The following is a 26837-nucleotide window of genomic DNA, read 5'->3' on the forward strand; positions in this document are numbered from 1 at the left end:
TAAAACATAAATTCTTAAAACCGAAAATCACTTGTCCAACAGTTTGTCCTATAACTCGACATCTAAAGTAAACATTCTATTTTTTTTTCCAAAATAAAGCAAGTATGTACACTTACAACAAAAACTAATAAATTATATATTTTAGGCAATGAAATGACAATAAAAGATAGTATCTGATATATTCTTGAAGATGAAAAATATTCTTGGACCATGCAAATGAAGGGTTTTGTATCAAAAGAACACAAAACTGCAAGGATACCAAGAATGGCATTAAAAAGGAAAACAAAATGCATCCCATTGTGCAAAAATATGGGAGCAAGAAACTAGTCCAAAGAGTTAATCAAGTCTTTGAAATTGAACACCAGCCAGTCAGCCTTGGCCGCAACAGCCTCTCGAAGCTGAACTCCCCCAAAGCATATAAACAAGTCAGCACCTCCTGGTTTACGAGCCTGTAACAAGAGATACAAGATAATCTTATACCATGATATCAATAAGAACCTCAATGTGTGAGAAAGAGGTTGGTATGAAAGAGTGTAACACGCCCACCTCTCGACCATAACACTATAGGTCATAACAAAAATTTCGATGACATCTCCTCTGTTTTTATAACATCCAGAGACACAACAAATATAACAATCCATGTCCCAAAGAAACAAAATCAACAAAACTATGAGCAACATGTAGAAGACTAAAATCAAGTAGCTATTTTCTCTCCCCAACTTAGTTTAAATCTAATAGGAGGAAATTTTTTGGCAGAACATATTCTCTTCACGGGTCCATTTACGAATAATCATTTAATTGTTGTATATTAAAACACGATATCCGATATTACAGTTCCAGGGTACTACAAAGAGAGACCGTTTATAGTGTAAGTACTCGAGCTGCAGAGAATGACGGAGGTAAATGTCGGCAGCAACACTCAAAACAAATACATGCTCGAAATATATGGAACATAAATGATGTCACTATATAACTAGGCAATCAATTCAATTTCTGAAATAAAACTACTTGGAAGGAGATCATGAGTACTAAACTAACAAGAGACAAAAAAATTTCTCACCTCTAGATCGGTTGCACCATCTCCAATCATGACTAATGACGAGTATTGGTGAGCCTGAAAACCAAAATAAAAATAAGAAAGAGAAAAAGGGGAGAGAAAAATATCATTGGGCTTTTAGGAGAGATCTTATAACATAAAGATACACCAACGAAGAAACCAACCTTTCTAATCTGTTCAACAGCAGTGGCTTTCCCTCCACTCCTTGAAGTTGGCTCATTAGCATCAAATCCTAAAAACTCACCAGAGCTTCCAAACAGTAGTCGATTGGCATATATGCTTTCAAGGGGTATACTGAGGATTGATGCAACGGGCTTTGAAGAAAAATTCAAGATTAGAGAGTCGAATAGTGCAATACGTTTCCCTAGCTAGTAGCTGCATTTTGTACATAAACCCTACATATCTTGGTGAGGTTGCAGTCAATTAATGGATAGAAAAAGCGTAGTGAATTACAATTTGAATTCTAAGCACCATCGTGCCTCCAACCTCCATGAGTCAACTTTATGGCACAAAAAAAGGGGAATTATGGGGTACTGTACTTCAGCATTCAACTACACATACCTTGGACCTTTTTCATTTAGAAGTGAAAGGTATGTTCTCTCCTCATTGACCCTCTGAAGATACTTATTTTACAGAGGTCAATGGAATATGTCTTATTAAAATCAAGCCTGCTAAATCATGCAGGGCACAACCACAGAATGACTTATCATATTAAAAGTTCAAGCAAATACCAAGGTTATTACTTCTCTACAGGTTCCCAAGGAAAGGATTCAAGTTACAGACAAGAAGATTCCACCTTATAGCAACATATATCAAGGATTAAAATAACAAGTGAATTGACCAGCAGAAGACACAAGATCCAAATGGCAACACTACTTTCCATCTTCTTGTGCTTAACTAGTCTAAACGTTTTTCAGGTACACAAGTAAAGTCCCGCTCAGCTGCAAAATATACCAAAGTTATCAGCCTCTAATCAATTATAGTGTTTATTCCCCTCAAAATGAATCCAACTTTCATTCATCATCACAAACTGCTAATGAAAATTCCAAAATCAATTGCTCACTTCATAGGTAACTAAAAAGTTTCACATCGTAGATTCTCTTAACACAAAACACAAAAGTAATGAACTGAGTGCACAGACTCAAATTACATAACTTACATTTATCATTTGTCGAAAACCACCAGAGACCAGATAAACATCTTTATTTTTGTCCTTCAGCTTCCTCACCAATGCATCAATTCCAGGAGAAAGTCTAAAAAACCACATGCATCAATACTTCGGTTGAGAAATATATAATTTATTCTTCTTATCATGATACTAGATGGTTACATTGCTACTTAAAGGTATACAGAGCAGATATAATTTCCCTTTGCCTCTAATGTATTGACAAACGAGAAGCACATGCAAAACAAGCCAACATTTCTCGCTAAAAATGCATGTAAATAAGCAATAGTTATAAATCTATCGCATTATTTTTAAGACGTTCAAAAAACAACTAAAAGAGAACAGAAAATAGCATGCCAGATTTCTTACTTTGGAGGTCTCTTCTCAAGGAAATCTTGCACCTGAGATAGTGATGGATTGAAAAGAGACAATCTAGCAGCTAACGCCTGCTCAAAAGGAACGGAGCCACTCATTGCCCTAGCAGAACCAACAAACTAACATAAACTCATTCCATCGACGGGGTAACAAAAAAAGACAAGAAGAAATATGAGCAAAAATCTCAAATGGAACTGTAATACAAAGAATATTATTTAACCTGGCAGTCCAATCAGCAACAGCCTTTCCAGCTCCACAGAACTCTGCCAGCTCATCAATACCCTCATCCAAGCACACGGTGCTATCCACATCAAAGCATACAACATTTGCATTTCTCCATACCTCAAGGATCTCTTGCAAATGAAAGGAAACATTCATAAGAAATAAAATGTGACAGATTTGTCAACATGAAACTTAAATAGGCGTGATAATTCATGCCACACAGAGCAATAAAGGTGGCAATCATCCTGATCAAAGTAATTTAATTTTTGACATAAATAGTTCCAAAACATAGCATAATGGCATTTCATACAATTGCAGATTACAATGTTGGCATTATGCAGAACGAAAACTGCATTATAAACTTAGTGAAGCTGTACCATCGGAGGGTAATGTGTTCTCAAAATGCTCCACTGTTGAGGCCTCCAGTGGTTGAACAGAAGCAGCAACTGAGCTAAAAGAGTTGGGACTTCTCATTGACCAGGTGCAAGTGAATGAATCCCATCCCCTAGCGAGTGAAGTGCTTCGACGAATGAAAACTCCCCTTGTAAAACTTGGATTTAATACGGAAAAAAGTGTAGATTTTTGTTTCCCGTTACTAAAAGAGCAAACTGGGTACAATTTTATCCGACCACAGATCAAGTTGTCCATCAAAAGGTATCTGCTTTTAGCGTAACAAATATTTGTCATCAGGCATGAGGGAAGAAAATTACATGAAAGGCGTCAAACCTAAGATTCATGCATGAAAGGCAATGAGTGCACATTCTAACCAAGTCAATCAGCTTGGATTACACACACAAGTTTAAATCTTAACTCAAGCAGCAAATGTATCGTTTAATCAATCAATCTCATCAAACATGCAGGCCACCGCAAAATTAAATAACAATCCAACAAGCCCAAAAGTAATATGCAAACAACCAAGCTACTTGAATGATCCTATACCTTCAACAACCACCTTTTCAAATTCAACATACACACACAAAAGTGTTTTTTTCTTGAAACGAAATGGATGAAAAAAAGGGAGATCATTACAAAGAGAAAAGAGGGTAACACATAGAATACAAGAGTACCTTTTTTCCCCTCCGTATGAATGGCAGATCTCGCGATTATGGTGGATCTACCTACTTCACTGCTACATTTTCTTGGAGGATTTTGTTTGGTATTTATGTGGATTTATTACGTATAAATACAAATGTTTCTTTGAAAATGATGTTTATTTTCTTAAAAAAAAAAGGAAGATATTTATATGTTTATTTATTTATATATATCAACCAAAACCGGGATCCTAACCCTGTAAAGAATAGAACAAGAACTCTGTCATCTGGATGAATGATACTTGTTCAATTACTCAAACAAAAATTACGCAACACACACCAGAATAAATAGGGATTTATCATTACTGAGCAAACCTATACACAGAATCCCTTAAACTAAACACTTTCAAGTATTAAGTTTATTTAATACCTCACAAACTCCGATCATCCGTCGCAATCTCAGAAAAGTCTTCCAACTTCAAAGGCTTGGTCATTATGTCAACAATTTGGTTTTTTGTGCCATTTATCGAATTTTTTCTGTACTAAGAATCCTTTGTAAAAATAATGGAAAAGTTCAAGCTCAATGTGATCGCAAATAGACGATGCAAATTATAGTATAATATATAAAAATACGTATATCATTCTACTGAGAATGTATTTAACAAAGATTATTTTCACTTGTGTAATTTTTAGCAAACGATAATTGAAAATGATTTGTCCCTCTCCTCCATTCTCACTTCTTCCTCTCTCGTCTCCTGCTCTCACTCCTGTTCTCCTTCGGGCTGTGTAGCATGATGAGAAGGGGCCTTTCTTGCTACGGCCTTCTCCACTGCATCGGATATAATCCGAGCCAAATCATCCGAGGACAAAGTATAACAGGTGGAGGTCCTGTGGGCGGAGGACCACCTTGACAAGAGATGAATTCGTGAATGGGCGCCGGAGGGGTATCCGGCTTGACCAATTCAATGCTTAAGTTAGTAGGTGAAGATGAAGAAGAAAAGCTGTATATGTGAATGAATATACGTGAATGTTCAAAAGTCCAGAATCCTTCAAATGAAATACATACCTGCTATTTATAGGAGAAAATCTTATGATTACCTTGTTTTCTATGCCTACTTAATACTTAAGGAAGATGGCTGTCATACCCTACTTCTGACAACTTGTTCTGACATGCCAACCCTTGTGGTTCTGACAGTAATGATTGTCCACCATAAGGTAGCTCATACTGGTGCACTTGAATGAGGTGCTACTTTCGAGGTGGCCCGGGTAGAATCACCCGGGAACTTGTTTAGAAGCCCGAGCTTCTGATAACCCGAGGAGAAGATGAAAGGGGATCGGTTATGGTGACCGGAAGCGCAACGGAAGTTTAAAATTTTGATTTTTCATAAGAAATTTTCGGCCACCTTGATTTAATGTGTAGCAAATACAAAAACAACAAAATGTCATACATAGTGTGTTTAGAAAAATACCTATCAACCTCTTGAGGTTGATGATGGCTCCAACTAAGGTGTAAACACCTTAGCTCTTGTATGGCAAGAACTTCTACAAGCTTCCAAAGAGCACTCCTTGCTCTAAAATAAAGCCCACCACCAACTAGGTAGATCCCCTCATATTTTGCACTAGAAAAATATGAGGATTTTTCTTTGAGAAGTGAGTGTTTTCTCCAACTATTGAAGAACAAAAAATGGAGAGAATGAATAGTATTTTCGGCCACTATTCATGCTAGGAGAGAAGGAGAGACATTTTTTTGGTTGTGGGAAAAGTTAAAGTAAAAAAGTTGCATGCCAAGCCTTGGTTATACAAAAAGTTGTCTCCCAACCTTTCACCTCCCATGCATGCAAGTTTTATTTGATTTTTAACAATTAAAAATCCATGGACTTAATTTTAATTATCTCAAACATATTTGAGACTAATTAAACATTACTTGAATTTACTCAAGTCCCACTAGTTAAATAATTATTTAAATTGAGCTCTACAAGACTCAATATGATTTAATTAATTCAACACTTGAATTAATTTAATTATTTGGACTCTACTAGGTCCACTAGTGTTTAATTAATTCAACACTTGAATTAATTTAATTTAGTCCATAATAATGTTTATGAAAATCACAATTTTCAAATACATTATTCACTTGGCCAAATTTTAATTTAGGAACACTTCCATAAATTAAAATTTACATTTCTCTCATAGAAGTCATACTTCTATTTTTCCTTACGCCTATAAACTCATTTATAAGCCGTTCAACACATTGAACTATTTTCTCCTTTATAGAAGTCATACTTCTAATTTTCCTTACGCTTATAAACTCCTTTATAAGCCGTTCAACACATTGAACTATTTTACTTCTCAACGGGATCTAGAAAGCTAGTACTTGTGTGGCCCTCAATGGTTCATTGATACAACTAGCCGTGGGTTCACATCTCCATGTGATTCGGACTAAACATGTCCTTATATGAGCATACCCCAATTGCTCCATTCTTATTTATCAACTCCTTGATAATAAGAACGTCAGAACTCAAGTCTGATAGTACCCAACCAATCATGTTAAACGCCTAGCAGCATCGCTTACATGATTCCCTAGGTATCAAATGATAGTGCCTGCAAGAACCATTCAATTATGGTTAGCGTACAGTACGGTCCCTTCAACTCATATATCCCGACCGATTCGACAACCATTGGTTTATCGAGAGTTGTCAATGAATCGATACTATGTGTCATGTCGTAGTTGCATCGATGGTGTAATCTATGAAACCCCTTTCATAATTACCACCATACTCTGATCAGAGATTTCAAACTACATATACATGAAAAACACATAGGATATCCATACCCGTAGGTAAGCGGTGAATCCCCGACTACAATGCATCGACTCCTATATGTTTCGACAGAACACCCAACCTTGCCACCTGATGACCCCATGAGAGTCGGTAAACAAGTCAAAGTGTAATTCTAGCACATAGAGTCTCAATGTTGTCCCGGGTCATAAGGACTAATGGTGTACAACCATAAACTAGGACTTTTCCACTCGATAAGTGAGAACCACTTGGAAAGTCCTTTAATGGAGGGTTGTTCAGTGCACTCTACCAGGAGCACCTATCTGCATGCTCGGACATCACAATGTCCCCTACCAATGAAACATGGTACTCACATCGCAGATACTAGTCTCAAGCTCGAGCGGCCTATATCCTTCTTAGCGGCGGCTGAATCGACTAGGAACCGTTTAGAATATACAGTATTCCAAATATGATTTTCATGATACTCATCATATGAGCATCTCATATTCTTTCTACTATTTGTATATTCAAGGGCTTTATCTATGCAACTAGCATGGGTATACAGATAAAGATGTGCCAAAACAATAATTTCAAATATTATTAAAATAAAGATTGCTTATACATAGAGTTTCATTGTGAACACTCGGCCAACACTTGGCTCGACGTGCACCTACTCTAACAGAAGATGTCCCGGATATTCACCTGCCCGGCTTCTTGACGAACTCTTCCTGCAGAGTTACCCTGATTTGAGCTATTCATTTAATAATATCCAGGTCACTCATGACCCGATGACCCAGAACATTATAGAGGTATCACCACATACATTATATTTTATCCATATTTAGGTTTTATGTAATTTTCGTGATTTTATGAGTTTTTGTGATATTAATACCTTGTTATTTATATTTTAATTAGTTTGACATATTATCTGACATTTAGTATTGAGCATGTTACATATGACATTTCATCTTGAGCCCAATTGATCTTGTTAACAATTTCATGTTATATTATATTCATAGCACACGTTATTGTTTCGGAATCAGAGTGACTTTAGAGCCGAGATATATATGAGACCGAAACTATGATTATCTATTCTTAGAAGCATTTTTTTCGTGATATGCTCTTAGCATTATATATCATATGTTGTATTGATATTGTGTCTTCATATTTTATCATTGACAGCTGTATGGAGATCGAGTTGTGGGTGTTAGATAAGACTCAACACGACATACCTCACATACTTGGCATGACGGTTTAGCTGCGTGACGATGTAGTTCTCCTGTGTGTGTTGTTGCTTGAGCAGTACTCCAGCTATTATCATATCGTTTGTTGGCTCCAGTTACCCATTGTTATTGAGTCCAATTACATATATTGCATATTTCATTTTATCGTTATGTTTATGCATGATTTATGTGTACTGTTACTTAACTGTTACATATTAGAATCCTAACCTCGGTTTATTTCTGAGGGCTGTTGTGGCTGCTATTTGGAGTTGTTTTTCAGCACCAGACGGAGTCCGTTAGTGGAGCTCGTGGTTGAGGTTGGTTCGTCTTGTCAGAGTAGTCTCTCCCAGATATTTATATATAATATGTTAGAGTTATATATATTTACCGGAAAGATGTCCCACATATTTTATATTAGGTTTTACAGTTTGTTGTTGAAGTTTAGATTTTATTACGATGTTATCAAGCCTTGACAGCTCTATTATGTGTTGAGATGATTTATGCTTTGTTGTGTTTGGTCGATATTTGTATTTGTTTTATTTTATCCTGTTGAGGTCATAATTTAATTATTCTTTCATAAACTGCTGTTTAAATTTTTCTTGTATGGCATATTTATTGAGATATCATGCATGACCTCATTTTTTTTGGGTCCAAAATCTATTTTTAAATTATTTAAACTGTAGAGGTCTCTAAATTCGTACTTGAAAATTTGCGGAAAAATTTAAAATTTTCTCTTTAACTAATTAAAATGTCTCATTTCTAAATAAACTAATAAATAAAGTTTGATATTCAAAATAACAGCGGAAGTAAATGTTTGTTTGCAAAATAATAATTAAAAATAATCCAATCAACGGGAAAATGTTTGAGCCTAAAAATAATAAATGCAGAAAATGAGGTCCTCGGATTCCACTACTGCCGACCCTCGATGGCTCACTGGTCCCCGCCCTAAGTCCCGAACTCATTAGTACCTACAACAATCAAGTCTAGTGAGTCTAAAGACTCAGTATGCATATATCGTAAATAACAAGTAATAATAATAAAATCGCATGCGAAAGAAAATATCATGTCATGACTAATTGTAATGCGTGCATCACTGAACTGAAATCGTATCATGAATAATTAATATTACGTGCATGACTGAACTGAACTGAACTGAAAGTAGTAAGTGAAATATTTGCCCCGTAGAGCCATGTAATGAAATAGCTAGTAATAATTTTCTGGTGAGATTATGGTCTACGCAAGTGGCCCCTGAACTGAACTGACCTGAACTGACGACCGGGTGAAATACTAATCGTCTGATCAGACTAATGCCACAGTATAGTGGGTGGTACAAAACTGAACTGACCGGTAACTAACGACCGGGTGAAGTAATAATCTCATGATAGTAAAGTGACCACAAGCAATATCGCATAAATCACAAAATGAATATTTTGCACGTAATATAATTAAAGAACATCACTAAATATCCTGTAAAAATTTTACTGATTGGGTTGGATCGTTCCTAGGCTCGCTGCGACTAAAATCTAACATGAAAAATATGCAAATGATTTATCGTGACCAAGCTTTGTAATTGACTCCAAAAATGAGACATTTACGCCCCACTAACTTAGTATCTAATCATGACACCGTGCCAACCCGAACCAACACCGAACCATCATTTAGTCATGATTAAAATACACCTAAAATGGTGAAATAATGCTCCTAAAATTTCAGTACTTCGAAATTTGTGGAATGGAGGCCAAAACATGAAACGCTCTTTCGAGAGTCATTTTGGCACATTGCAACGTAAATTCTCGTACAACCTCTAAACTTAACCGAATTGCCAACGGCCAAAAACATGACCTTCCTAACACGATGAGGTACTGTCCAGTCCAAGGCCATACGCTAAAAGCAAACCAAGAACTCAAACGGCACCTCTGAACCGTGCCCCAAGCTGCTGTCAAAGTACAGCAACAGCGCTTGTGCTTGCATCGATTCGTTTGCGAGGCTATTGGCCATTGGGGCTTGAACCACTGACCAGAGCCTCTTCCAAACATCCTAAGGTATGGCTTGAACCATGGCTAAGGGCTAAAAAGCCAACCAAGATCCATACAAGCCTCGAAAATTCGAAACTACTCACACACACTCAAAGATGAAATCGAAGGGGCTGTTCTTATTTTATTTGAAAACCGATGCAACCACGGACCAAGCCTTGAAAGGCCGACTTGGTCACGTCTTAGACATAACAAGGAAATGTTCTAACCATGTCTATAGCCCCTAGGGCAGCCAAGATCAGAAACATCACCCTTGACAGCAAAACTGAAAAATCGAAACTCAATGTGACACTAGTGGGGGAGTTGCTGTCATTTCTCAATTCAAGCGGGCATGGGGCTTGAACTAATGGACCAACATGGTCTTGACACACCCTAGTACATGCTAGGTGCAGCCTTGGGAGCCTAGGGTCGAGCCAACCACCTGTACTCACAAAAACAAGCAAACCGTGAGGTATAAGAGAAGCCACAAAAATCTGCACTCATGTTTTCGAAAATGGTTGACAATATTTCGGTTTTTGCCTTCTAAATCATGCACATGAAATGTTTAAAAATATTAATATGACTTGATTGATGAGTGCCTTGGTTTGTTTTGAAAGAAAAACAAACAAAACGACTACGCGACGCGGAGGAGACAGAGTGTTCTTCGCTTTTTTGTTTCTACTCGATTTTCTCTTTTGTTCTCACGATTTTTGCTGTAGGAATTCTCTGAAATTTTCTGAAGTTTTCGAGAATAAAGAGAGGGGAAATGGTTAGGAGAAATGAATGGAAGTTGCAAGATAGATGGGAGATTAAATGGTAAAATGAATCTTGCTTTCTTTGAGTTTGTTTGGAGATAGAAAGGATATGATATCAAGGGATTTTGAGAGATATTGGAGAGGTAGGTTTGCCAATTTTTTTTGCTAGATAAACCAAGGTAGGAATATTTCTTAATTACTAATTTATTGGTGAATAAAAGTGTGAGATTATCGTACCAAGGAAAATTAAGGAAATGCATCAATAAGGTGAGTTGTCAAATAAGATCACATCTCCAAAATGGGGGGCCGAATTCTTGCTTATTAAAAGGGAGGAAATATTGCTTAATTAATTATTTGTTGGTGATTTAAAAGTGAGGGAAATATCTACCTAGAAAAAGATTAAGGGAAGATAATAAGGAAATGAATTGTCAACCAAATTTAAATCTAGAAAAAGTGATGGCTGATTTATCTAGTAAATAGATGGGGTAGGAAAATTGCTTAATTATTAATTATTGGGGGATTAAAATTGTGGGAATTAATTATGCCATGAAAGGATTTAGGAAAGATATCAAAATGGTGAGTTGACAAGTGTAAATCCTACAAAAATGAAATGGCCGAAAATTAATGATAATGGTAGGGAAAATATTTCTTAAATCTTGTATTTTAAATCTTTAGTGTTTTATCTACCCATTAAATATTTTAGTGAATTAATAAATTAACTTAGGATAGACATTATTTTTCATGCATGGCTAAATCTTTAAATCTTAAAGGTAATTTACTATCACGTTAAATTATAATTTCTTAATTAAAATAAGTCTAGATTAACTTATCTCAATTGGTCACATATTTTCATTGAGTGGGTCTCATGTGAGACCGTCTCACGGATCTTAATCTGTGAGACGGGTCAACCCTACCCATATACACAACAAAAAGTAATACTCTTAGCATAAAAAGTAATACTTTTTCATGGATGACCCAAATAAAAGATCCGTCTCACAAATACGACCCGTGAGACCGTCTCACACAAGTTTTTGTCATTTTCATTTAGGCTTTTTAATTAATTATTGAACCCAAAGGAATTTATTTACTACTTATCTATAATTAATTAATTAAAATTTTAAATTCTCTTTCACATTAAGTTAACTTATTATTTATCTTAAATAAATTCTGGGAATGTTTTCTCAATATTAAATTTTATCTCAAAACTCCAACTCCTGTCCGGCCTCACTTATTTAACTGAAGAGATAGTAATTAAACTACTGCGTAAAATAATTAAATTTAAAGAAAAGAATTTAAATCCTCATGCATAAAAAATCATTTTAATTTAAATACTAGGAATTATGCATGGTTTATACGTAGTTTAATTTACGGGTTCTACATAAACTATTTTTCTATTGCTAAATAATTAATTAAATATACCTAGAGTAATAGGACCTCACAATACTAGATCCAAATCACTCACTTTTAATTTTTTTTTAAAAAAATAGTATTAACATACAAAAATAAATTAGTTATATTATTATTAAAACAAAATAAGATTATTATATTGATAAATAATAATTGATAAATAATAATAATAATAATAAATAAATAAAATGAAATAAAATAATAATAGTGTTAAAAATATTTTAAAAGTTATTAATTTTAATAAAAGTGACAACGATAAAAAAAAATGTTAGAAAAATTATTGATGTACAAATTTCCGTTAAACCGAACTGGTTAAACCAAGTAAATACAAAAAATGGGTTTCGGTTAATTAGAAAACTCGGTATTAGTTTATTTTTTTTTAAAAAAGGGTAAAATCGGTTCATTACGTTTGGTGCCGGTTATTTTTATAAATATTGGTTAAATTAAATAAATCAATTTTATTAATAAATTTCAATTTTAGATAGATTTTTATAAAAATTCTAAATTCTATAAATTTTTTTCCCAATATTTCGGTTAATTAATATACCAAAGGCAACAACCGATTTAACCCGGTTCAGTTTGTTTGTTTTTGACAAAAAATAACTGTCTCATAATAACAGATCGTATCTATGACAAGATATATTTATAGGAATCATGAAATATACATATATATATAAAATTAAACAAAAAATTTTGAAAAAAAAAATAGATATAGCCTGACGTAAACTTATTCATAGTTTATCTGACATCAAGATCTTATGTTAAAGAGACAAAATCCCAAACCCCATTATCTTCCATCCCAAACCAATTTATAATCATCTTAACATGATTAGGGGCGACGAATTACACAGATCCAAAATTTAAATCGTATAAATGAGTGCGTATAATATAACAAAAAGAGTGAAAATCATAAAATCTTACAATTTGTATGCAGTAGTAAAATACTACGTCAAAAATTTCCTAGTACATTAACAAATCTTTGTTGAAAATCTATCACACTAGTAAAAACACAAACCACAAATACATTTGTGCAGGCCAAAAACAGATATTTGGTGTTATGGAAAAAGGGAAAGCATGCATACAATTGAAGCAACACAAGTTGTTTCCCGCAGATAAGGTTTAACCAGAGAGAATATTGGTATCATTTATTTGAAAGAAAAATTAAGCTCCAGAAGGGGTGTCACCGAAAAGTACGAAGATAAAATACTTCTATTTCGCCGTCGTCTGATGAGGAGACAGAAGACATTGTGGAATTAACTCTCCAGTGCAGATGCTCCAGATATGATCTCTGTCAACTCAGTAGTGATGGATGCTTGACGAGTTCTGAGGCAAGAAAATAAAGATTTGAAGTTAACGTCTCCTAATAAATTACATGCATAAGCTTTCCAGCATCCTAAGTAAACCCGAACATGGTTATATTTCAAAACCGGAACCATTTCCCAAGGACTGAAACCAAAACCAATGACCTATGATTTGGTTTAAGTTAAGAAAAATATCTTGAGTTGAGCTTGAATGGAGAATTTGATTTGGAAGGATTTATTTAAAATGACTCCCATCTTATGTGTATTTCAAATTCATCTTAATTATCATTGCATCTGAATGAATTAACAAAGAGCGCCAACATAAATTCACTCAAACAATCAAATGAATTTAAAATTCATAGCTTAAATCATTTCCATCCAAGAACAACCTTCAGTTTTAAGAACCCAAATTTATATAGATCACTTAATTATCTGCAAACCACTTTATTTACATTAAATATCAGCAAACCACTTTATTTATTTCTTTCCATAGTAGAAAATAAAATACTTCTAATTTCTTGTAATATAATTATTGATCAAATAGTTAGATGACGTTCCGCGAGGCAAAAGTACTTTATTTCCAAAAATAAAGAAATAAACTTCAGTTTGCATCATATATGAACCGACCCGAACATGTCTAAGGCCGATTCAACTCTAATTCCACCATCCTTAGAGCCTCAAAAGTAGGTCTTAAAACCATGGCTAGATCTAATTCCGAATCATCCATACATTTAGAGATCATTATCACTTTACAGCTTTAATCTCAAAGTTCGAAATGATAGCATAGCTTTCTAGTCGATAAATACCCTGCCCCCTCTCTTGTATCAAGTTTACAATTTCCAAGTCGTTATATTTCTGGCAGGTGCCCACATATTAAAACATTTAATCCCAATCTATCTTCAGTCGATTTGACCCCAAACTTTCATTCCATATACTCATTTATGATTCAGTCAATTTTAGTGAACTTGATAATATTTAGTAAGATTGTCCAGAAACATAATAATGAAGTTGAAGTACATTGATATGCAGGTCATAGAAATAAAATCCATCTGTGTGCACAAAAAAAAGGTTTACTGTGACGAGAGATTGACGAAACCTGTTATAAGTAAGAGTGAGGCGATCAAGCATGTCTCTTGCATTTCGGCTAGAGCTATCCATTGCAGACATTCTAGCACCTTGCTCACTGCAAGCATTCTCTAAGACCGCGTTGAACATAACCTGACGAAATCATTGACAGTCGTTACAATGTAGAACATATGAATAATTGATCCTAAACCTAGGCATACCAGTCGAAGTCAACTCTGGAGATATCGAACAATTGATTAGAAAGGTAAACCTACTAAAGAAACATAGGCATGCCAGTCGAAGTTAACACTGGAGATATTGGACTGACTGATTAGAAAGGTAAACTTACACAAGAAAACTGGAATTCGGAAAGATTCTGAAGCACTTCTGACTTTGTTTCACCACCTTCAATCTCATAAGAATCCAATTCCCCAAGTTCTCCCCCAGCTTCAGCTTCTCTCTCCACAACCTATACGACACATTCCTCGTTTATGACACACAGATGGCATCATGTCAATATTAAGCTGATGCAGTGCTATAACTCGGGAGATAATACAGTCGCAGTTGTTGGCACAAAGGTAACAACTGACTGGAACTTGTTGAAAACAATTCTCAAAGCATCATACTCAACATTCTTCAAGATATCATCTGCAAGCACAGCAACCTGCAATCAATAGAACTTACAAATCAGATGACAGAACAAATTTCAGGAAGAAAACTGCTTCTTTTAATGCATTTCATTTCTGTAACAGTCACAGATTGACAAGGTTGTTCCTACTTTCTAAAATTCTTGCTGGATTAAGAAGAGATACCGAAAATCTAGGTATGATAAAACTAGGTTAGCAAAAACAAAATCTATATAGATACCTAAAAATCGATTGAAATATGACTGAGCTAAGCTAGATAACTACTTGCAGAGCATTAAAATGTCGCAGAAAACAAAAAAGTTATGAATATTGCATTGAACTAAACTAGCAACAATAACTACTTCATGATAATGGCCCGCGAACTATCAGAGATGGCACATCTTCCATAAGTAAACATTCTCTCACACATCAATAGAACGTGAAGGTATAATTTTGAATTCAGGCAAGAAAACACTTGAGAGCTGTGCATATCATGTATAGTATTATGAACGACTAGGATTTAACCAAACCGGATCAAAGTGAATTTGGCGGAGTTCAAATAGTAGTCATGACAAGATATTATTGACTACATCACTACAGAGTTTTTCTAAGCTAATGAAAGCAAGAACCATGAGTTGCAGAATTCAAAATAAGGTAAGTGAGCAAGTAAAAAATCTCCAAGGACGCTCATTTTTTGCGTAATTTGCAAGCCTCAAGTACAAAAAACAATCAATGAAACTGTACTCGTAGAAAAAGCCAGAGATACTACCTGAGTATAGTTCAGTGGATTTTTCTGCAACTCAGTTATTGATAGCTCAATATCTTTCTTTGAATCACGCACAAGTTGGGCCTTAGCCTTTTCTCCCAAAATAACATATTTAGTTTCCTTTTCAGGACCTGTGGTCCAAAATATCAAGATTCTAATGATCCATATGCCCGCTAATGATAAGGGGGGAAAAGAAACATGATAGCAGAGAGCTTGAGCTGCGAGCATAAGCAAAATTGTTGCGTGCCTGAATTTATCTTATAAAGGCCCCTGCTTATTTTGACAGAGGTAGAATTGATTCCACCACAAAGACCTTTGTCAGAAGATACTGTCACAATAACATTCTTCTTGAACTCAACACCTAATGATAGAAACACATGGACAGATAAGTACTAAAACAATAATTGTCTTGGCAGAATAAAGAACATAATACCACCCAACAAAGTAGTCAAAGAAAATCATAAAAAATCGTGATGTACTATGATGCCTACAGTCAAAATCTCTGTTTTTATTCTATATATGAGATGTGCAATACCAAAAGGCCCTGAATAAGAACGGGAAGCTACAGTATAATTAACAAGGGAATGAAAAACCCTGTCTGCAATCAAATTCAGAAAAATAATTCATAAGCTGAACTTGCTTTCATGGTCAATGTAAAGAAACATTCATCTCATACAACTTCATATCATCTACACCAGTAATAAACGCTACCATTTATCATACATCCACTACAGAGTTCGTGTTCAGACACAACCCCAAAGTTAAATAATCATGGCACACCAGCGAAAAGACATTCCATGCTATGCATGTCATACTTCCAGCGGACAGCACTTGTTGCCATGAATAAAGAAACAATTTAACAGAAAATCAACAGAAACAACAGCCAAAACACTATGAAAGATTGAGATATAAAATTATTTTGTATTTACTTGGAGTGTCACCAAGCAAAGCAGTGAATGGCTGCCATAGGCCACGTGATTTTTCGGCTCTTGTTTGAACAGCTCGGAGCTTTGAAGCAGCAACCATCTTCATTGCCTTGGTGATTTTTTGAATATTTTTAACACTCTTCATTCGGTTGCGAACTGCAATATTTACATAACCACAAGAACATTTCATCTTTTCAGAAGATTAATGGACATAATGTTTCAAATTTTGAGGTAAAAAAGTCAGCAAAATCAGCAATAAATGCAAGAACATACCAATTTCAGTTGAAATCGAACGGACCCCCAAAACAGGCTGCTCCCTGTCAACATATACTAATTGATTTAGATATAAAGAAATTTAAGTATAACTAAATGATGTGAAAATCATACTTCATATGTTTCTTTGAGTTGTTTTTTCTTGGTGCGTTCATTTGCAAGGAGCTATGTTGCATGGATACAGGTACGGGTATATATATATATATATATATATATATATATATAATNGAAGAAAAAGCAAAAAAAAAAAAAAAATTGAAAACATCATCACCGTGTCCATGAAGTATCATATTCGTGTTTAAGATGTATCCGATTGGTCAAACCAACAAAAAGTCAACGACACGGATTTTGCCGTATCGGCGTGTCGTAATCGTGTCCGATACTTCAGGGAAAAAATTTTTGGAGTATCCATGCTACATAGACAAGGAGCAAGCTTAAAAGCACCGTTTCTCTAACTATCTTCTCAACTTATATTTTTATTGCTCTTCATCCTGATTATTACAAGTATCTAAACGCACTTTGAGTGTGTCAAAAACATCATGCAAAATATTTTATTACAAAAACTAATTTTAATAGCTTCTAATTTTAGTTTTTTTAAATATAAAAAATTTACACACCAAGTTTGTAGGTGAAAACTTACGGTTTATAAAATTTAAAATCTCTAGAATGATATTAGTAATAATAAATAAAATTTAAACAATTAAAGAGATTTTAGGAATTACATGTTTAAGATATAAAGATCTTAAATTATTAGATTGAAAGCATAATCCACCCAACTATCATTTTTATCTATTACTTGTTGTTTGAGGTGAGGTGGGGGTCATTTTGGTGTCATACATTTGGCATACCATGCTAATTTTATTTGCCTCTCCATCCCTTTTTTTATTAAACATCGTTGTGCCTAGACGGGGGTTGGCATGAGTCCTCGTCATTCATTATACAACAAAAGGAAAGAATGAAAGGAGCATGAGTAGTGGGTTAGACCAAATTACAAAAACTTAGCACATTACAATGAATAGCAGACCAATTCTGTCAAATTTAATAAAGATTGAATGTTTAGTAGAGGACTTTTGTTGGGGTTGTTGAAGTTTTTCTCCATGAATGCCAATTAACCAATACATTGGCTATGCACAGCAGCACAGGTGTATCACTAATGGTCATAAAAAATACATAAAAAAGTCATTAATCCAGTCTACAAAACTTGCACTCAAACACATAAATTTGCAGCACATGAAACAGCAAGGCGAGCGCAAAACATTGAAAAGCAGAAAAAACCTCAGCAAGTTAAGCATGCAATTCATGAAAAGGAATTATATTTCATGTGACAGGCTTTAGCTTAGACTTTCTTGAGATGGCCTAAATTTCGGTAATCACCATCAGGAATAAGCTACTTATAATCGATATTTAAGTATTGGTTCAATTAACTGACAAGCATACCATCAGATCACAGTGCTCCAAATTTTGCTGCTTTTACACACGAGCTTTTTCCAAAGGGAAACGTAACAATAAAACATAACGCAGTATCACACATTATGATGCAAATGGTGCACCAAACGTTGGAAATTTCAAAGAAGATGTGAAATGACACTGATCACCGTCAAATGATGCGAAAAAACAAGAATTCAAAATTTCCCTTAATTTCTATGAGATGAATAGCAAGTTCCACGCGTGCGTATGCCACAGAATCCATTGAAACACAAATAAGCAAAACGCCACGAAGGTAATCATATGCATAAATCACAAGATAAATCCAAACACTAAAAAACTAAAATGCGTTTAAAGGTAAAACATACATGGTCCCGTGCTCAGAAGGAGAGAGAGAAGAGAGGAGAGGAGAGATAAAAGGAACGTAGAAACGCCTCCCCTCGCGTCTAAGCACAGCCATAGCCATTGCTACTTCGTTTCGATCAGATCCCTTTTGCTGGTTCGATAAAAAAAGGTGAACTTTTAGGGGGCGTTGGGTTTGGGTAGGGGGCGTTGGGTTTGGGTGATTGGCGGCGTTTATGATTTCTAAACCCACCTAATCAAGCGATTGGTATGATTTTTATTTAACCAATTTAATCATTCTTATAAATGATTAGGTTGTAATAGATGGGATAAAATAATCATTCATCACCTCCTAAGATTATTTATCCAACTCTTAATACATCATATTTTTTCAATTTTACCCTTCTCCTATATCCAAACTCACCACCACTTCTCGCCAAGACCGCCGCCGCCCGCCCGCTGGCCGACCGTCGACGCCGGCATACCGCAGTCGACGCCGGCCGACCATTTCCGGCCGGCCGGCCGCTTCCGCCGGTTGACCACTTCCGGCCGATTGGCCGGCCGACACCTTCCGCCAGCCGGCCGATCGCCGACCGTCGGCGGCGGCCGGCCGGAAACCGATCTCCACCTCCGCCGTCGAAGGGGATTCGACGAAGGACAATTTTGTCATTTCATCAAAAAATTCAAAATTATCGCATACTTAAAAATCATACCAAACATAATACTATTTTACATCATATATTACATTTCTATCACAATCATTTTTTATCATTTACATACTAATCATTAGTTTATTTTATCCAACCTACCAAACGTAGCCTAAGGGTATTCTGTATTGCACAGAAATGGTGATGATTCAGCTCGGTGTGCGATGGGACTGTCGAGCAGAGGAATTGGGCTTTTTAACCGTTTAGATCAAATTCTATAATAGTTTAATAAAGTAAAGTAAAGTAAAGAAAAAATGGTGACTTGTTTAATAATTTTTTTTGAACCGTGACTTACATTTTCGTTTTTTTTTAAAAAAAATAATAATAAGTGAGTTGCTTTAATTATTCCACGCCTCATCACATGCATTAAAGGCAAAGGCTGCAACAAGCACATGCAATATTAAGGGTTTTTTAACCGTTTACCGTGAGAAAAAAAAAGAAATTGAATAAATAACGCAAGCGATAGAAGATTAACAATATACCGTATCACACCTATTTGATTGGCGTGAAAGCTTTTTGATGAAAAAGTCCCGCCATCCAAGATGGCGTGACTTAATTTTTTTAAAATCAAGTCACTTAATCTTGGATGGGGGGACTTGTTTTTTTGTTTTTTTTATTTATTCACCTTACTTTATTTTTTAGTCACGCCATCTTGGATTGTGTGACTTGAATTTTTTTTATAATTAATAATTATAATTGTGGTGGCAGAGTGATGGGATGTCACGAACAACTCAAAATAATTTGCGATCACAGAGTGATGAGATGTATCAGTTGAAATCAATTAACACGCCCTGTTAAATGACGTGTTTTTGACCGAATATTGAAAATTTGCTTATAAAATCGATGAACGTATAGAGAACATTTGTTATTATCATTCTTCGTTGGTCTGAAAATTTTTGAAGCGTTCTTCAAATTGTTTCGTCCGATTGAAGTGATACATTTTCTTGCAGTGTTAAAAATATTTAATTGTTGAAGCTACTCAATATCAGTTTCTTCTTCCACATACGAGATAAGGTACTTATACTCCAAATTAAATTTTGTAGTTTGATTGAAATTGTTAAATTCTTTATTTGTGATTATTTTTTGCAGGTAAAGTTTTGATTATTGTTAATTTTGTTCTTAACTGCTTACATACAAATAAATTTTACAATTAATTTCGTTTTTGATTAATTTATTTGACATGCGTAGTATGAAAATTTATTATTATAAAAATTATTATTTGTAGTATTATTGACTTATAAGATACAACTAAGAACTATAATTTTTGTAATTTACAATACTAATTAACGTTTTTTTAGAAAATAATAATAATAATACTTATATTTATAATTAGTATTGATGTTGTTGTTTTATTTAGGTTTAAGTATTACAGTTAATTTATTTTATGCAAGTTACATAATTTATTTTATTATAAATATTATATTTTTTTCTTAATGTATTGTATACAAAATAATTTGCGTAATTAATTAATTTTTTTATTACTTTATTTCATAAGCCTATTGTGAAAACTTATTATTTTATTATTATTTATATTATTATTAACTTGTAAAATACAAATAAAATTTATGATTTTTTATTTTAGAGTAACAATTATTTTTATAAATGTAATTATTATTGTTGTTGTTTTATTTAAGCATGCTATAAAAAAATTAAGTATTACAGTTGATATTTTTTACAAAATTAATAAAAAAGCTATTATTATAAATATTTTTTTTGTTCTTACTTTATTAAATAAAAATAAGTATTATGATTTTATTGTTAATTTTATTCGTATTTNAGTGTACATTTAAACGATGTTATTATTCAATTGTAATATAAAAAATTTGTTTTCACTTTTTTGTTCTGTGTTACCTATTGAATTTTATTTTATAGGAATGGACAGTGTGTCAGTGCTTTTATTCGTAGGTGGCAAAGTTATTATAGGACATCACACTGTAAAATATAGTACAACTGCGTTGAGGGCAACACGAATACCAAGATCTATTAATTTTCATGAATTGAAAGAAGTAGTGTACCGTCTAACAAATATTGAGAAATCAAAATTTAAATTAAAATTGTCAACAAAATATTCCTACATGGATAAGGCACATTGTGTAGAAGTGCATCTTGACATCAATGATGACAACAATTTACAGTTTATGCTGGATTCTATTAACGAAATGCGATGTATCGAATTGTATATCGAACGGATTTCGTCGAGCATAATGTACATGTTGAGGTTCCTGAATCATACATTCCATGTATAACTGAAGGGTTCACTTTGATGGGATTTAATGATGAAGCCGGTACTTCGCTAATGCTTTTTTCGAACCAATAGATGAAAATCGATTTAATTCGGATGATTGGACTGGGGGATGAGATTGGTATATTACTGGCACCGTAGAAGAAAATGTTAACTGGCCTATTTCCACACGAGGATGGGATTCTAGTGCAAGAGGATGGTACTCGGTTGGCACAAATCATGCAGGTTTCGATTGTTCATCGAGTGTGCATCGTAGTGGATCGAGTCATGTATTGACACCTGTCGTACCTGATGAACAAAGATCACATGAGTTGTTAATAGATGTTCACCTTCACGCCACCGAAATATTTACTGAACTTGATACAACTGCAAGTGAAACAGATGAAGATGAGCATGAAGACGAAAATGCCACATTTGCTGATATTGGTCCATCTCAAACCGACACCGGTGATCATATGCATGCATATCCTTTTGAAGTCATTTCAAATCTTGAACACCGACCCGATGCATTACCATTATCTGTCCCGTCTGTCGGTGTATCCTTATATGATTTACCTCAATTCTTTAGTACAATATATGATGAGCAATGCCCTGATTCTGTTGGAATTCCATCTGCATCGAATTTGAGTTATTACAACGTAGATAGAGGAGAGCTTTGCACGAACATGATTTTTAAAGATAAAAAGCATTTGATAGCAGCAGTTAAGGACTTTCGGTTAGAGTTGCTCGACGTGAATATCAAGTTGTGGAGAGTACAAAGACTTTGTGGAAAGTTCGTTGTAAAAATAAATATTCAAATATCAACTGTACGTGGGTTCTTTGTGCATTGTTGAAATCAAGATTGGGGTATTTCAAGATCATGAAATATGGTGGTCCACATACATATTTGTCTAGCCAGGTGGGGTTAGACCACCATAACTTGGACAAAAATATGATTGCAGAAACACTTGCCGGTATTGTTCGGTGTGATCTTTCGTGTGAGATTAAATATGTTATCCAACTTGTCAAAGATCGATATAAGTATCAAATCTCATGTGGTAAGGCATGGTACAGTTTAAAGCGGGCGGTGGAAAATGTATATGGTACATGGGAGAGTTCAATATGTCTTTTGCCAAGGTACATGGGTGCCCTTGTGAAGTACAATCCAGGCACTATTGTAGAGTGGAATCATTTACCGAGATACAATTTTGAATTGAAGGTGTTAAACTACGTGTTTTGGGCCTTCCGACCATGTATAGATGGGTTCGCACATTGTCGAAAAATAATTAGCATTGATGGTACTCATTTATACACGAAGTATAAGCACAAGATGCTTATAGCTGTGGGTTTAGATGGAAACAACCAAATCTTACCCTTAGCATTTGCCATAGTCGATGAGGAAACATACGACTCCTGGAAATGGTTTTAGGAACTTCTATGCAAGCATGTGGTTTGAGGATCAACAGGTGTGTGCCTTATCTCCGATAGACATCGTGGAATCATTAATGCTGTTGAAAAGATACCTGATTTTAGACATCCACGTGGCGTATATTGTTTTTGTCTTAGACACGTATGTTCTAATTTCAATACACATTTAAAAAATGTGCACCTAAAAGATCTATGTTGGAAAGCAGGCATACAACATCAAATACGTAAATTTGATGCCATCATGGATGAAATTAAAAATCTCGAATCGAGAGCTTTTGTTTATCTCTGTGAAATTGATAAACACAAATGGACTCTTGCTCACGATGGGGGATGGCGATGTGGTGTTATGACGACCAACATGTCAGAGTGTCTTAATTCTGTTCTAAAGGGTGCTCGTCGACTTCCTGTATCAGCGTTAGTTCAGTTGACATTCAATCATTGTGTGCAGTATTTCATCGATCGTATCACACGAAGTCAACTTATGATTCAGAGCAATCAGCCTTGGCCTGATTACGCTTTTCGATTGTATGAGAAATGATCTTCGAGATCTAGTGAACACACTGTTGTTCGTAACGAGATTAGAGACCAATCGGCATATGTTGTTACGTGGGGGCGACAAGGTCGGGGTGAACGTGTACAGGTTGTGACCCTCAGTCTTAATGAATGCTCATGCGGAAAATGGACTATCTTTGGAATTCCGTGTTCACATGCAATATGTACCGCCAAATGGTATGGATTAGATCCTACACAATTTGTACAACGTTGGTTTCGAATGAGTGAATACGTAGACACGTACGATGGAAGATTTCGTCCAATTGCTGATGAGGAATATTGGGATGAAACCAACATTCGAATTGTGTCACAACCCGAATAGGCGTCAAAGACGGAGAAAAGGGAGAGACTGAACTACAAGAATCAGAAATGAGATGAACCGGCCTTCCACACCAGAAAGGCAACGCATCCAGCGAGAAAGCTCATCACAACAACGTCGTAATCAGAACATGTAAAGGTAAATTTTTTATCTTTTAATTTTATATTTCAATCATCATGAGAAAATAATATGTTATTTAAGCGTTTACGTGTTCATTGTTTGCAGGTTTGAAGGAACAATATGAAATTCAATGTGTTACAATTGTAATTTTATGTTTTTCCTTGTATCTTGCTAATTCTTATATGTTAATCGAACAGTTTGTTTGTTTTAGTTGGATCGTATGTCATATGTTGTTTTAATTTAGGTATATATATGTTATTTGTTGTGTAAAGTCATCTCGTTCTGTATTTTATTTTATACCTTCACCATTGTTTCTTAATTATAGATTGTGTATCAACAAATATATATTTATTGTATCATATGTAACACATATTTATCTTATTTATTATAGCAACACAATCTAATGTCGTTAGTAAAAAAAACAAATCAATTATTTAAAACTTAAAACAAATAGATTTACTTGTATTCAATACACATAACTTATACATTCAAATATTTTATTTTTTCTTCCTACCCAAACGATGTCCAGTCCCACAATCCCGTGGCTTTGGGATTCGTTTACTTTTACGCACCAACTGTGGGGCTTCAACTTCTTCTTCCACATCTTCTTCTTCATTAACATTGACTCGAACGTTGGCAGACACGTTCATATCAATGTTTAGGGGAACCTGACTTGGCGATTGAGGATGAGAATATCCCAAGTATGAAATTGGTGATACGTTATAATTGGGGCGGATTTCTTCGTACTGCGGGAGATGACCGTCAAATAAGAGTTCCGTAAAAGAAGGTTCGTAAGCCTGCTGTGGAGTTTGAAATTCATAATCCGTTCGCGAAGTACCTAACCCAAAAGAAACATTAAAAGAATCCTTATTTGGCCAATTAGCATACGAGGAAGGCACACTATAGGAATGAAGTGGAGCTCGAAATACAGAATCTCTATGCGAAGTTCCCTCTCCTGAAAGTTAAAAAAATATGATGTTGAATAAGAACATGGAGGTGAATATAAACATATACTTCGATAATGCAAAGAAATTGCGTTTATATTTAAAACTAGTTTTATCTTAACATATGATTATAAAAACATTATAAAAATTAACAAATCAACAAAAAAAACATATAACATTATCGTTACTCATAATTAGCGGATAACGTATTTTTTTAAAAACAATTATTCAAGCTAAAAAAAATTTATAATCAAACATATGTCAATAATTAATAAGAATCTATTTTTTAAAAAATAATTAGAAAAATTATATCACTCTAACACCCGAATTACAATTAAAATTTTTTTAACTACTTTTTGGTAAAATTTAAAAAATAATTGAAACAAGCATATGTCAATAATTAATGTCAATAATTAATAAAGATGCATGTAATTCTTTACGAAAGATGGTTTTTCAATAAAAAGAGTCACAAATTATTTTTTTAAAAAAAGTAATCAAGTCACGCTTATTCAATTGGCGTGACTTGTTTATTAAAAAAAAATTAAATTAGACACGCCCAATTAAGTGGCGTGACTTGCTTTAAAATTATTTTTTTAAAAAATAAGCAAGTCGGACGCCCATTACATTGGTGTGACTTGCTTAATTTTAAAAAAAAAATTTAAAACCAAGTCACGCCCATTGATTGGGCGTGACTTGCTTAATTTTTTAAAAATATATATATAAAAGTAAGTCACGCTAATTAACTCGGCGTGAGTTATATATATATATATATTTTAAAATTAAGCAAGTCACGCCCAGAAAATTGGAGTGACTTACCTTTATATATTTTTTTTACAAAAAATTTAAGCAAGTCACTCCTAATTAATTGGCGTGACTTGCTTTAAAAAAATATTAATTAGATTAAATTTTAAACATTTCCTATTAATAATGAAAAGCTCATCATAATAAATGATTTTTAAATTTCCTTAAAAAATTAATAATAATTACAAAAAACAAATAATAATTATTAATTAAAAGAACAACATTAAATCAGCATAGCTTACAAATTATATTTTAACATAAATAATAATTTTTTCTATAGATTTAATATTTAACATAAATAATTATATTAATATACATACCTTATATTAATGGTTGAATCAAAATTTACCTGCAAAGAAAATTAAAATTAACTCAAAATTTGAGTCAATCCAATAAACAAATTACATAAAAAAATTAAGAGAACTTACTCGAGATGAAAGTGAGAAAAACTTAAAACACAACTATTCCTAATATATAGGCAAAGTTGGCGGATGCTTCCAAAACAAAAAAGAGCACATGCACATGGCTTTACAGCCTTTCACTACCCTCCAATTATAAATCAATCTCACGTGGCTTTTCAGCCTTTGACCAATTTTATTACATTGCATCGATCGACGAAAATATTATGCAGCTTTAATATTGCATGTGCTTGTTGCAGTCTTTGTCTTTAATATATGTGATGAGGCGTGAAATAATTAAAGCAACTTATATTATTATTATTTTTAAAATAAGAAAAATGTAATTCACGCCTTAAAAAAAATAATTATTAAGCAAATACGCCATCTCAGATGGCGTGACTTGCTTTTTTTTTTTTAAAAAAAGAATTAAACAAGAGGCGTGACACGTTAGTTTGTCAAACTTTTTTGTTTTACTTTATTTTACTAAAGCATTACGAAATGTGCGGTAAACAGTTAAAAAGCCCCAATATTAAAGCTGCATAATATTTTTTTTAATGCAAGTCACGCCAAATGAGTTGGCATGACTTGCATTATATATA

General features: G+C 34.1%; 2 protein-coding genes across 2 annotated transcripts; both read right to left on the minus strand.

The window, feature by feature from the left end:
* Positions 1 to 116: 116 nt before the first annotated feature.
* On the minus strand, positions 117 to 3467 carry LOC140956382 (phosphoserine phosphatase, chloroplastic-like). Its single transcript, XM_073413109.1, has 7 exons — positions 3197 to 3467; positions 2818 to 2950; positions 2592 to 2699; positions 2217 to 2310; positions 1222 to 1371; positions 1061 to 1114; positions 117 to 449 (listed from the first exon to the last, which is right to left on the minus strand). The coding sequence occupies exons 1-7, from the start codon at positions 3465 to 3467 to the stop codon at positions 324 to 326; spliced, it is 936 nt and encodes a 311-aa protein (XP_073269210.1). The 3' UTR covers positions 117 to 323.
* Positions 3468 to 13009: 9542 nt separating this feature from the next.
* On the minus strand, positions 13010 to 18915 carry LOC140991750 (ATP synthase subunit gamma, mitochondrial-like). The gene is made up of 9 exons (XM_073461887.1): positions 18775 to 18915; positions 16982 to 17025; positions 16712 to 16864; positions 16030 to 16143; positions 15786 to 15913; positions 14932 to 15054; positions 14740 to 14859; positions 14422 to 14543; positions 13010 to 13347 (listed from the first exon to the last, which is right to left on the minus strand). Exons 1-9 carry the CDS (start codon positions 18870 to 18872, stop codon positions 13278 to 13280), a joined length of 972 nt encoding a protein of 323 aa, XP_073317988.1. The 5' UTR covers positions 18873 to 18915; the 3' UTR covers positions 13010 to 13277.
* Between the last annotated feature and the right edge of the window lie 7922 nt (positions 18916 to 26837).

Source organism: Primulina huaijiensis, chromosome 13 (genome assembly GCF_012295235.1).
Source record: "Primulina huaijiensis isolate GDHJ02 chromosome 13, ASM1229523v2, whole genome shotgun sequence".
NCBI classification, from domain to species: domain Eukaryota; kingdom Viridiplantae; phylum Streptophyta; class Magnoliopsida; order Lamiales; family Gesneriaceae; genus Primulina; species Primulina huaijiensis.

Bases quoted from the DNA above. Each gene is read 5' to 3' on its own strand.
- LOC140956382 (XM_073413109.1), bottom strand. From the start codon at position 3,467: ATGGACAACTTGATCTGTGGTCGGATAAAATTGTACCCAGTTTGCTCT. The intron at 2,700-2,817 runs GTTAAATAATAT...TGGTTCTGCTAG, and splicing joins GTTGCTGATTGGACTGCCAG to GGCAATGAGTGGCTCCGTTC. The intron at 2,311-2,591 runs GTAAGAAATCTG...GTGGTTTTTTAG, and splicing joins CTTGAGAAGAGACCTCCAAA to ACTTTCTCCTGGAATTGATG.
- LOC140991750 (XM_073461887.1), bottom strand. From the start codon at position 18,872: ATGGCTATGGCTGTGCTTAGACGCGAGGGGAGGCGTTTCTACGTTCCT. The intron at 16,865-16,981 runs GTATGTTCTTGC...TAAATATTGCAG, and splicing joins TTCGATTTCAACTGAAATTG to TTCGCAACCGAATGAAGAGT. The intron at 14,860-14,931 runs TTATAGCACTGC...TGTGTCGTATAG, and splicing joins CGACTGTATTATCTCCCGAG to GTTGTGGAGAGAGAAGCTGA.